The sequence below is a fragment of the Colossoma macropomum genome, unplaced genomic scaffold (assembly GCF_904425465.1).
Source record: "Colossoma macropomum unplaced genomic scaffold, Colossoma_macropomum, whole genome shotgun sequence".
NCBI lineage: Eukaryota > Metazoa > Chordata > Actinopteri > Characiformes > Serrasalmidae > Colossoma > Colossoma macropomum.
In genome coordinates this window covers 1,090,721-1,104,017 of record NW_023495014.1, presented here as the reverse complement: position 1 = coordinate 1,104,017, position 13,297 = coordinate 1,090,721, and the positions used below count along the sequence as shown (strand labels likewise).

General features: G+C 37.9%; 1 protein-coding gene across 1 annotated transcript in view; it reads left to right on the top strand.

Annotated features, from left to right (window-relative positions):
• The window catches only part of mgat5 (alpha-1,6-mannosylglycoprotein 6-beta-N-acetylglucosaminyltransferase), a 147,029-nt gene that overhangs the window by 106,394 nt on the left and 27,338 nt on the right, over positions 1–13,297 (top strand). The window contains exons 10-11 of the mRNA XM_036561089.1: positions 3,052–3,185; positions 12,975–13,108. Of these exons, the coding sequence (XP_036416982.1) occupies positions 3,052–3,185; positions 12,975–13,108 (268 nt within the window). The remainder of the gene's footprint in view (positions 1–3,051; positions 3,186–12,974; positions 13,109–13,297) is intronic.

The window sequence follows — 13,297 nt, the reverse complement described above, 5'->3', positions numbered from 1 at the left end:
AGGATGCAGGTAAGAATGTTTACAGCAGATGTAGCAATGGTTACATTTGTCCTGTTGACCAGTGTCCCTTTAACCTGTTGCTTACTTATGTTTAGAACAGCCTTGAACATTGGACATGAGGATCTATAGCTAGTTGGATACTAGCCAAAATCTGTCAGTCTCATGTTTTTGTCTTTTAGTAGCAATTTCAAGTTTTAACAAAATACTCAACTCAGGAAGGTTTTCTGATTGTAACTGGTATTTTTAGTGACCTGCTGCTGCTGCATTTAGTGCCCTGCATGCTGCATGACTTTATTCTCCGCAGCAATCCACAGTCTACAGTCTTATCAGTGAACTGCTACTGTCGATCACTCTGCATTGACCTTTGTAGTTCGTGCTATCTGAAATCAGCCTCTGAAGCCACAGTAAGTCTTCAGCAGAATAGAAAAACCATGCTGTTTTATAAGCCTCTAGCTCATGTACTAACATTAAGATTTAACAGTCCCCTGATATGTTCGATTTTAAGCCCTTTTGGACGAGTTTACAGCCTGTGTGGTGTTGAGCATGAAATATGAAGTAATATCCTTAAAACCAGGCTTAATCTGACAAGGACAAATTTATTATTCTCTCTAGATACCAGTATTCCAGCAACTCCATGTGTGCAGCCAAGCTGTGTTTTCTTCAACCCAACAATCTTTCCCACATGTGCATACACCATGTCATCTGCTGTGTAGCTTTATAGAGCTTCCTTATGCAGCACACATATTCACATATGTGCACACACTTTCACTACATGCTTTGTTTGTTTGTACGTTCTGGAGTCATTTCCATCGTTGTTCTTCCTGATCAATAAAAATACATCCAAACATTCTACAGTCATTATGTAACCATGGAACATTTGACTGCTGCGTAGAAGGGAGAAGACTTCCCACTGAATGAGAGGAGACTTAATGTGTTTTTATATTGTTTTCATTATTTATGTGTTTGTGCTAGGGTTGGGCAGTATAACAGTGATAATGTGTACCGCAGTGTTTAAAGATTATGTCTGTATTTAAAAATGATGACGGTATTTCCAGATTATGACGGGTCCACTCGTTTATGCTTTAGAGGGGCTCACTGATTGGTGGTGTGGGATCTCACCACAAAGTAGGTCAGAAAAATTAAGCATGATAGCAGCAATGGCTAAGAGCTCCACTCACCACAGAACATGTTCAGCTCTCTGATATCCTCTAAACAGGTGTTGTTTCAGCATCGGTTAGCTGGAACCAAATCTGTGCTGTGCTGTGTGGCACGTTTGGCCTGCTAAGTAAGCATTCATTTGCTAACCAAAATGCTACAGTCCCAAACAAACCAAGACACATTTTATTTCGGTTTTCTGTCACTCCAGCACCAGTCACTTGACTTTTGCTCTCACAAACATTAGTTTTTATCATCTGAACTTGTCAGTTGAGCAGTAGTTAGTCAGAATCAAACCTGTGCTGTGGTGTGTGGCACTGTTTCAGTCTGTAGCCTGTTCACTAAGCTAACATCAAGTTAGCTATAGAACATCAGATTCAGACACCACAAAAAAAGTATAAATTTGCCTTCCTTTCCCTTCAGTTCCAGTTGACTTAACTTCCTCAAATTGGAGTCATCATCTAAACTTGTGTCAGTGCCTTAGTTAACTAGAATCAACCATGCTCTGTGGTGAGCAGAGCTATTATGCTAGCTAAGCTAATGCTAACCAGCTTCTCTCTACTTGTTTGCAGCACTGTTTACCATTTAGCAATTGTTAGATAGATGGTTTGACATTTGATGACTTGAAAATTGTATACCTATTTGTTGACCGTGTAAACGCATTATTCATTTTGATTCTTTTTTGATTTTGAAAATAACACAGGATGAGGTCACAAAAGCTCTATATATTTTTTTCTTTTTGTGAAGTATGGGATGGAATGATCTGGAGAACATTATTTACTTAAATTAAATACCCGTAAGTGTTGGTTGTTGGCAGACTTATTGTAAAACATCTTTAAAATTAAAATATAGAACATTCACTGCTTGCTTCCATAGTTTTGGATGGGGATGCATCAGTGTGGGAACTGTGGAACAATGTCGTTGTCAGATATTTCTTGTGCATATATCTGCCGATGCCAATATTGATGTGTTATATAAACATTTATAATAATGGGAATTTTAGGCCAGTGCTGATACCAGATATTTTTCATGTACATTTCTGCCAATTGTGATACTGGTGCATAAACATTTATAAAATGGGAATTTTGGGCCAGTGCCAACATCAGATATTTTTCATATACTCATCTGCTGATACTGATGCATGTGCATAAGTATTTATATAATGGAAATTTTAGACCTTGCCAAAATCAAATATTTTTCATGTAAATAACTACTGGTGCCTGTACATTAATGTTTGTAAAATGGGATTTTTTTTTACCCATATCAGATATTTTTCCATGTGCATATCTGCCAGTGCTGACACATAAACAACTATAAAATGGGAATTTTAGGAAGATGCTGATATCAGATAATTTCCATGCGCATATCTGTCTATGCCAGTACATAAACTTTCATAAAATAGGAATTTTGGGGTGTTGCCAATAGCAGATATGTTTCATGGACATATCTGCTAATACCAGTGCCAGTACATAAACATTATAAAATGGGAACTGTGGGCCGACAGTGATATCAGATTTTTATTTTTTTTTCCAAATACATATCTGCTGGTACTGATGCTGGTACATAAACATTTATGAAGTAGGAACTGTGGGCTGATCCTAATATCGTGAATTATGTACGTCTGCTGATGTTGGTAGTAAATTGGGATTAGATCCACCTGGATAGCATTACAGAGAAATGCAAAAATAGTTTCTATTGGGTTTCAAATGCAGTAAAAAGAACAGAATGCAGATATTTTAATACATCACCTAAACATTCTGCTCTTCCAGAGTACAAAAAATCATCATATCTGTCTAATATCGATGTGATTCTTATGTCATCATGTGTGACTGTAGTACATGTTTAAAGCTCTTATATTGAGTGTATTTCTAAAGTAACTGTTTGTTCTTGTTTCAGGTGTATGCTCCGAGTACTAGACTCATTTGGGACAGAGCCGGAGTTTAACCACGCCCAGTACGCCCAGTCTAAAGGCCACAAGACTCCGTGGGGCAAATGGAACCTGAACCCCCAGCAGTTCAACACCATGTTCCGTAAGTGTGTCAGTGTATGCGCATGCGTTCGCATGCTTGAACCTTATGCCTTAGCCTTTGGCCTGTGAAACGTTAGCTCTGGGTTGTATTTAAGGTCAGATGAGGGAGTGGTGGGCTCAGGTAGTGTTTAGAATGAAAAGCTCTTTTGTTTAGAGATGGTCCATGATGTTCTTATAAGCCAGGGGATTTTCCAGTCAGGGCCACTTCGAAAGGGGTTTGAGACTTAGCTTACTGTGGGAGAACAGTGATGGCTTTCATTCAGGTGTAGTACCAAATACATCTGTGTATGTGTGTGTTTGTCTGTGTGTGTGAGGGGTGGGTGGGTCTGTTTGCCTCATTTGTATGTTTGTGTGTATTTGTGTCAGTATGTATATACACAATAGCTATTCAGTATTCAGGTCCATGTCTTTATGAAAATCTATCTTTTAAGGGGGACTCATTATCCCATAATAATGCTTATATAAGTATATGTTGAATAACATGTAAACTAAGTAGGTAGTGCTGTTTGTGCATAGTGTTGGATATCCTGCCCGTTTATCTCACTCATTTAGCTCAGGTCTAAGTAGAGGAAGGTTGGGGAGGCAGGGCAATAACAAGCAATGGTCAGGTGGCTCACAGCTCAAAGGCATAGAAAATAAACAGCATGAAGATAAAAATGACAAAATACAGGTAAAACTACATGTTAGAATACTGCCACTGAAAAATTGGTGTTCTCTTTAACATTTGGCCCCATTCTCCCATTTACCAGTAGTTGACTGCTTTGCTTTGTTTAAGCCTGGCCTAAAAGAAAAATAAGAATTTTGTTGCTATTTTTTTTTTTTTGACTAATTCAGTATGAAATCTTGTCACATTAACTTACATTGAAAGTTCAAAATATTTTTTTTCCTCCTCCTGTAAATTTTTGGAGCTTTGTTCTGACATCAACAATATGTAGTGTGATTTGTTTCCTCTAGCAAAAGGCAGTGTTCTTCACGATTGATACCAAACAAATGCCCTGAGAAGCACTGGAGATATTTCGTCAGCAGCTTGCTCTGATTTATCCATGAGCCGCTTATGATCCAAGATCCCAAGCCTAACTTGCCCCTAAGCTCTTTAGGCGAGTAGCGTAAGTTGTCATGGCGATGCATGTAAAAAGTGATTCGCCATCAGGAGAACAATGAAGTAAGCTTAAAATTAGCTGGCTAAGCAAGAAATACTGCTTCAAGACAGGCCTGTGACATTACAAGTTGGATCTGGATTGGGTTTGTCCGATAAGTGTTTGAGTGACCACTTTTCCTTAAAGGAACAGTTTAATTAAAAAGCCCATTTGCACAGTTTCCAGCTTAGCCCAGATGCAGACAATCAGCCAAGACATGTTTGGTATTTGGTAGTGTAGCTAACAAGTAATCGAAGCTTATGCACATCACTCAGTATTGTGGAAATGACTTCCTTAAATCATCACACTCCTGTCTCAAACGGCTTTGAGTTGTTAAGTCTTAAGCCTAAAGTCACCATGTCCAGTGCCAAGTGTAGGCTAGAGGGGTATGAAGACCCCCAGCACTGAGCTGTGGAGCAGTGAAACTTGAGAGTGATGGAGCAGCAAACAAAACCTTTGGGATGAGATGGATTGGTGTTTGTGATCCAGAATTAATTACATCAGTACCTGATCTCACTAATGCTCCCACTGCTGAGTGCAACCAAAACCTCACAGCACAATATGGCGAACGCTTATGTCTGGTTAATCTGAATGCAAAGTTAGTATTACAAAAACAAAGGCGCATCCCCAGCACACATACACACTCCAGTCTGTGTAAGATCAGTTACCTGCTAGAATGAAGAAATGCCCCTTTTATTGTACTCAAAAACATAACATGTAGTTCTTAAACCTGCTTATGTTGAAGCGTATTTTAGAAACACATGCACGCTCAAGAAAACAGGAAGAGTATTAGATTGATGTTTCAGATAAAACTTCTTTCAAATCATCTTCCTTTCCATTGTGGTACATGAAGCCAAGAGCTTTTACCTGCATGCAATAAAAAAAAGGTACAGTTTGGACGCCCCTAGTCAAATGAGACGTTTTGTTGATTTTCAAAAAATAAGTTAACACATCCTCTACATTTTAATGCACAAATGCTGTTTATTAGCAGAGTTCAACATTTTATTTGATTTTGTTTGATATGTTAAACCCAGCAATAAATAAAGATTTTGCCCTAAAATTTGGAGAGAAATTATGCATTGAAATGTGTTCTCTGTAGAGGATATGCTAACCTGTATTCACATAAATAAACAAAACTTCATTTGACTTGGTGTTCTTACACTTTTGCATGCAGTTGTATATCATGCATTCCACCATACATTGGCAGCCATGGATGGTAGCTAACTTCAGTTTCACTAGCTTACCACTGGGGCAGCATTAGGCAACATTAAGTCAGTCACCCCATGTTACTGTTTATCTGATAATGCATATCCAGAAAACCTGAAATGTTCCTGAAGTTAGTGCTGACAGAATGGAGTATTCCCTTCATGATGTGCTTTCCTCTTTTATTGCTCAGCGCTTGGGGATGTGCACCGGTACTCTATTACAAGGTGCCAGTATTCAGGTATTTGTTACATTTTGTCACAGGAAGACTGAGCAGCTATACAGACAAACAGTGAAACCTGAAGGTTTTGCTCATGTTTGAAAGTAAGTATAACAGAACTTTAGTGCGTCGCCAATGCAAGTCTTCATACTCCCAGATTGGTAGCGTAGTGTGATTGGGGTGCTATCTAGCGGGTGGAGTTGACACTAAACTGGGGTGAAAATTGTGTAAAAATCTCCTCAAAGTCCAGCGTCCTCAACAACAGAGAGCATTTGATCATCTAAAGCAAATACTTCCATTATTTTGTACTTATACTTTGTACTTTGACACTGTCGTTTGTGTATTTTTCATGGTTATACTACATGGCTGTAGTATAACCATGCAAAAGAGTGTAGCTGATCCATTTTTCAGTGGTGTAGTCAGTTTCTCATGTATTTTTATTAATGAACCTATCTATAGTTCTGTAGACCTGTCCTATTTAGCAGTTTCCCCTGAAGATAGCTAGCTAACTTTGAAAGCAGAAAGAATAAAAACAAACTGGACTTTGAAACATATCCCCCTGTGCTCAGTGTAAAAACTGCGCTTGGGCAAAAGCACCATCCTAATTGCTGCCTTCATGAGTTTTGTAATTCTGCCCAAAACAGAAATTATAAACTGGACTGGAACAGAAATCAGTCTTATAGAACTCTTTATAACAGCGAAAACACACAAAATTATCCTAAATGTCACAAAACTTTAGAAATCAACTTTTCCACCCACCCCTTCTAACATGACCTGATCTATTATCTCAGTTAAAGGCAAGGAGTCAGACTGTGCCCTCGTTAACCACAAACCCATTAGCAACATTCCTCTCTGCAGCCTTCCCCTTTAATTGCTTTCGTCTGATCCTAATTGATCTTAATCAGCTGTTTATGAGGCTGAATTATTAATCGCTCATGGGGAGTCACCATCTGCCCAAACAGAAAATGAACACAATGTTGAACAGCAAGGTAGCCCCACTTTTACTTGTTTATTTATTTATTCTCTCCTTAATTTGGGGTAAATAACAGAAACAGCAGTGCTCAGCATTAAAAAGAACACATTTGCATTTTAACAAGAGCCTTTCCTTTTAGTACTTGTAACATTGTTGTAGCTTAACAAGCAATACAGCAAACTTAGTTTAGTCAAATAGAACTGTTGCGTTTAATTATCTGTGATTTGTCTTATATTTCCAGTGTTTATTAATGTACATATTTTATTTACTAAAAGATTGGGGACATTTCATTTTTCAAAAAGTTCTTTAAAAAAAAAAAAAGAGCATGTGTCCTTGGTCAGTTTGCAATAATGTATTAAAGCCCCTCTCTACTCCTTTTCATGATTTCTTCTATTATCTATAGTTTTTGTGATGTTTTTACTATGAACTGGCAGAGGAAGATTGCTGTTGGTCTTTTCTGTTGAGAGATTTTAAATAATGTTTTCTGCTATTTTCTTCAAATCGATTTGACTTGGGTGGGGCTAAATTTGGTGCAGGTGATGTCAGATCTACCAAAGTTAACAATATGTATACATCAGCTACTCGCATTCCGCTCCCTCACATGAAGTGACCACTCTCCTGCAGCTCTGAGTCTCAGACAAAATTCTAAATTTGTTAACAGTGCTTGGCATGAGGGTTTGTTACACCGATGTTTGTAGCGTAGGTAGATGCTGCACCCTACTTGTGCCACCTGTTGCAGGAATCTACTATAACTTCATTTACCAGAGCTTGATAGCTAGTGGTCCACTTTAGGAATAAAATTATATGTTAGCCACTCCCCGTAACATCAAAGCTTACAGTGTTTCCTTGCAATTGAACTTTACAGGCATGGTGCACAATAAGAAACAATAAGATATGACCGTATTAAGGTCATGTGACCTTCAAATATTGGACACGATATGTCAGCCTATCATAAGATGAAAACCTTGGACATTAACTGTATCTCTAAAAAATCTCTAGACAGCTTGTTACCCGTTTACTATTCAGAGACCCCTCGAAAAGAGCAAAGTGGTGTGTTTTTCTGCAGGGGGCTCTTGTTCTTCAAAATCAACCATGTAGGGCTGAACCAAGCCGGTTCTAACAGCTGTGTGTGCCATCTCTAGCATTATTGGTGGTGTCACTCAATACTGCCAGTGGCACCAGGTTGTTTAAGTTGCCTGGGAGATGCCACTGTCAGTTATGTGATCTGACACACCCACACAGTTGTGAACAGGCAGCATCTCTGAATTTTCAATATTTGGTTTTAGTAATAGTTTAGTAAACAAAACCCTCGAATTATTATTTTGACAAAACCTACCTTTCCATCTAATGAGGACATTTTGGTGAACTTGAAGTTGAACGTTTCAAAATACTGACAAATATTTAGCAGATAGCTGTTTTTTTTTTTTCCATAGATTTTGCCTAATTCAATTGTTGAGATGTGTGGTTTGATGTTAAAAGGTGTATTGTAGAGAAACTTACCTGCCCAGATTTTTTTTAATGTTAACAAAACTTTTGCAGATTTTTGTTTGCTACTAAATTGAGAGGTAGCAGTGAACAGCAAGCGTTTCTCAGAAATGCTCAAAAGAAGGCAAGGTGAAGCCTTTATTTAGTAAAGCTAAATGACATTCTTCATTACCTTTCCTCCATCTCACCCCTACATTCATTAAAGTAGAGGAAATTAAAGGATGACTTCATTTGTCCTCCCTCACATTCTCTCTCTCTCTCTCTTTCTCTCTGTAAATTCTCTGTCTCTCTCTCTCCCACGTCTCCTCCTCCAGTCTCTGCTAATTAGTAGCACTTCACTCCTACAGTGTAAACATCAGCTTCCCGACACCAGTTACATGTCTTCGTTGTTTGTGTTTATTTGACTTTACAGAGGGAGCAGTGTGCAGACTGCAGGGAGAACGAGCAGTTCAGCTTGAGAGAGAGCTTTAGAACTACTGTCTCAAAAATAAATACTTTTCAACATTAAAATGTGCCAAACAATTCAATTCTCTGTCTTTCATAGGTTAAATAGGTTAACACTCAGTGATGTATTCAGCCTGTAGGCGAATCAGGTTGTGCATGTTCATTTGAATAACATAGATGGGAAAAGACTTTTTCTTTTCATTTTCATTTTAATGTTTACAGTGGAAGGTCCCAGGACATGTTATTAAGCATAAACAAACTATAGGGATGTACAACTGTTGGAGCAATGTACACATGTTACCAAGATTACACTATTGTTACGTGAGCAGCTAACTGTTAAACGTAAAGTGGAGAGGGTGTACTTCGGTAAACAATGGATATAACACAACACGTTATAATGTCATATAACAAAACAGCATTGCATGTATTTACCTACATGAGTACACATAGGTAAAAAAATGCACTCATACATAAACACTCATGAGGAAGTGCCAGTATAAAATGAATATAAATGCATGTAAATAAATAAGTAAAAGAAAGGGGAGAAATATAAAACCTGTTACATTTATGCCTTTGGCAGAACAAACTAATAATACTATTTATTTTTCTAAAATACTTATCTCTCTAAAGTAATTTATAAATTGTCCCCAGGCTTTTTAGAAAAAAAACAGGCTTCTGTCTAACTTCAACATTTATTTTTTCTAGCTTAAAGGCATGCTGAACATCCCAAACTCACTGGCGATATGATGGTGGAGTTGCTGACTTCCAATTCCAGTCTAGCCAAAAATGTAATGAGTTCTGTAGTGGTAGTCCGTAGAGTGGTCAGCCTAGTATTTTCTGGGAAAACACCAAGTAAGGGTAGAAATGCACCTTTCTAGCATGTTTAAAATATCCAGGTTAAATATGTGACCTTATACAGATTAAACAAGAGGTTTAACCCATTATATGTTTGTTTTAAACAGACTGTTGAATTTTATGATGTGTTGTATTTCTATAGAATTTATTTACATTCAAGACATTCAATGCATACAATGACGATCATAATTTTCTGAATCAATCTGCAAGTATAGTGGGGCCTAAATTTTGCAAGTAGAGTCTGCATATTACAGCTATGAATCCTGACTTTTCAACATTAATGTTGCATTTACCAATCACAGTTTACTGATGAACAGCTTTCATACATCCTTTAAGTATCACTTTTTACATAGCAAAGCCACATGATACAACTTGTTTAGCATTAAAGGCACTTCAGTTAGACAGACAGTGACGACTGTGCAATAGCTATGTTTTGTTAAACTAGTAGGGCAGCTATTTTGATATCCGATTATTGATTTGGATTAATCGCCTAATAACGATTAATCAGCTTAAATATGGCCTGTAATAAACTGAAGAGCTAAAACAATAAAATGTTTAAGAATGTTCTGACAAACTGAGGTGCTGTTCACCAAGAGCCAAATTACCACCTGGCCCTTTGTTTAAGCTGCCTATAATTTTTCATTCAGTAAGTATCAAGCAATAGCTTAAAATTAATGATATAATAATAAAAGTGTAGATTAGCTTTATAGCTGTTCAGGTTGCTCTATTATTTAACATTTGAACATGCTAGTTCACTAGACGAGCTAAGTGTGAACAGGTTTCCAGGATGAATGGATGGCATTTCTTTTCCACATGAAAACAATGTTTAGAAAATAAGTTAATAAACCAGTTGTACGTAGTTAGATAATGAAACATAACGAACTTTAGTGATTTTTGTAAGGCTAACGTTAGCTCATTCTCAGATCACTTATGGTGTGAACTGCACGTCCTCAGAGTTTTTCAGTTTGTAAGAACACCAACATTGAGGGAAAGCTACTGTTTACTGACCATTCTCCTGCTTCAGAATCCATATCATCATATTTTCTTTTCTGTTGGGTGAAAGTAACACTCTGTGGAAAAATAAGTCAGACTTGCTCATGTTGTAATTGACTATCCTTCACTTAAGGAGAAGCTTCCAGACTTTTTTAAATTCCAACCATAATTGTTCTTTTTCTTTCACTATCTGCTTACATTGGATTGACACTAAGTGAATGGCTGCCCTATTCAGGTTAAGTGCATTATTTGACTGTAGAGTAGAATAAAACGACAGTGGAAGTTTTTTTTTGTTTTTTTTTTGTCAGTATTATCAGTAATGTTGAATAATTCTATAAGCCGTACCTACTACGCTTAGTATCAGTATCAGAGTAAAAATTCTTGTATCATGACAGCTCTATTTGGAGGTCTAGAAGGCAAACATTTTCCAGGCCTCTGAAATGAGCAGTGCATTCAGATTTGTACTACTGAATGTGATTGTGGTTGACAGCCTGTGTGTGTGCTGCAGCATTGGTGTACAGTTAGAATGCTAGCAGCATCTAGTCATTTAGCGTAAAGCAGGAGGGACAGGGTGAGAGCAGGCAGAGTGGGAGGGGTTCTGTTCCATTTCTATTGCCATTTCTGATTTCCACCAAATTTACACAAATTGCATTATGGGGCGGCTGGTTTCTGAATCTCATTCTGCACCCTGATTGGATTTGATGGGTTGCTGCAACAACACAGTCCAGCTGCTCCCTCAGGCTCAGCTACAGTGTATGCACACACGTACACGCACATACATCCACTCACGCACACGCAAAGACTGCAGGCAGTAACGCTGTACATCCAGTAAACAGCATCTCTGCTTTTATGATGGATCTGCCCATTAGGACTGTCACTGTTAATGATAATAGTAATCAGGTAATGTGCTGATTACTTACTTGCTTGCTTTAAAGTTTTATCCCAAAGGGCAATTTAAAGCTACACTATGTAAGTTTAAATGGCTTTAAATGGCGGATATAAAACACACACTACACCATAACCGACACCAAGTGCTTCAATACACAAAAGGAAAAATGCTTCAGGAGTCCTTCAAATAAATGTACAGGAAGGATAGATGACCCTGTTCACAAAAGCGGTACAAATTTTGACCTCTTACAAACAGGCCGGCACTAGTGGCAACAGTCTGTTTATCACAGGGTTATAGGAAAAGCTAAACTGTTGCACATACAGTACTGTCAGAGGGTACGTCAGAGACCCACAAGTCATTTGTTTAAATTCCAGTCAAAACTGATTAGATTAGATCAGATATTACATAGTCCACTTGCATAATGAAGGTGAAAGTCCCTGGAAAATGACTGATGTAACAGCAGTTTCCAAAACTGTATAAACACACTAAATGCTGAAAAAAGTAGACAATATATTTAGTTGTATTGTTCTGTTAAGTATGTTTTCTGTCTTTTTCCTCATGTTAAAAAATTAACATCTTGTAGTTAGTCATTTGTAGTTAGTGACTGGAAAGGGTCTGTGACATTTGCACAGTACTGTATTTTAGAGTAAGTGGTCACTAAACACTGAAGACTCTTCTTGTCCCTAAGACTAAGAGAATAAACCCAGCAGATACATAAAGTATCTGTTAGTTGAATAATTGTTTGTTTTAATGTACAATAACTTTACATTGGAATAGACTATATAACAAATATGATATAAAACATGGCATGTGTCTGCCATGTTTTTTTTCTTTTTTTGGCCTGTAAAAGAGACCAGTAGAATTTAAAGGTTGCATTATTATCATGCATGCTGCCACTTAATCACTGCAGACTACATTTTAATTTTTTTTTTTTTGGGTTTAGTTGAATAATTGACAATCCTACCACCCACAAGTATCTGGATATTTGATTGTGTGCAGAGAAGCAGACATGTAATGTGGATTTAAAGTTTTAGACAGATGGCACGGAGGTGAAACTCTGCCAGCGCCCTGTTACCCAGGCGATCTTTTGGCCTACTGTTCCCATAGTAACTCTCTCTCTCTCTCTCTCTCTCTCTCTCTCTCCCTCTCCCTCTGGCAGCATCAATACACACCCTGATCCTTCTCCTACACACAAACACAATCTGAACTCTTCACTTTCCATCTTAACTCTTCATGATACCTGTTGGCAACCACTGTAACCATGACGACAGATTAGAAAATCGTTTAACCCAGGATCATATCTTAATTAAAATCGGCCATTCCGTTAATCTTAAAAGCTATTCGTTTTCTGCATCACCGTTTGGCCTTTGTGGATTACAGAGTAATATGACAGATGAAATAACATTCCTGTCCTGTTTTTTCCTCCGTGTTCAATTTGTTTTCAAATTCCCTCCAGTGTGATTGGTCGTTTTGTTTCTTTTGTCTGTTCTGATTGGTTATTATATGTCCCTTCTCTTTTCTGAATTTCTCCATACAGATTGATTTGTTTTGTTTCGTCCTTCTGTTTAATTGGTTGTTGCTCTCTCCCACAGCTCACACCCCTGATAACAGTTTCCTGGGCTTTGTGGTGGAGCAGCACCTGAACGCCAGCGACATCCGGCACATCGATGACATCAAGCGACAGAACCAGTCGCTCGTCTATGGAAAAGTGGATAACTTCTGGAAGGTATGATTGCTTCAGCTTTCCTGTAATGTACACTTCCATTCAAAACTTTCAAGTGGCGCAAATGTTTAAGCATTGGCCCTTTTATTAGAAGATTGCACATTTGATCAATGGTCTGCAGTCCAAGACAGCATGATTTGCCTCGCTCTCTGTGGGTGGGAAGGATCCTCCTCCATTTAAGCCCAGTGCTAG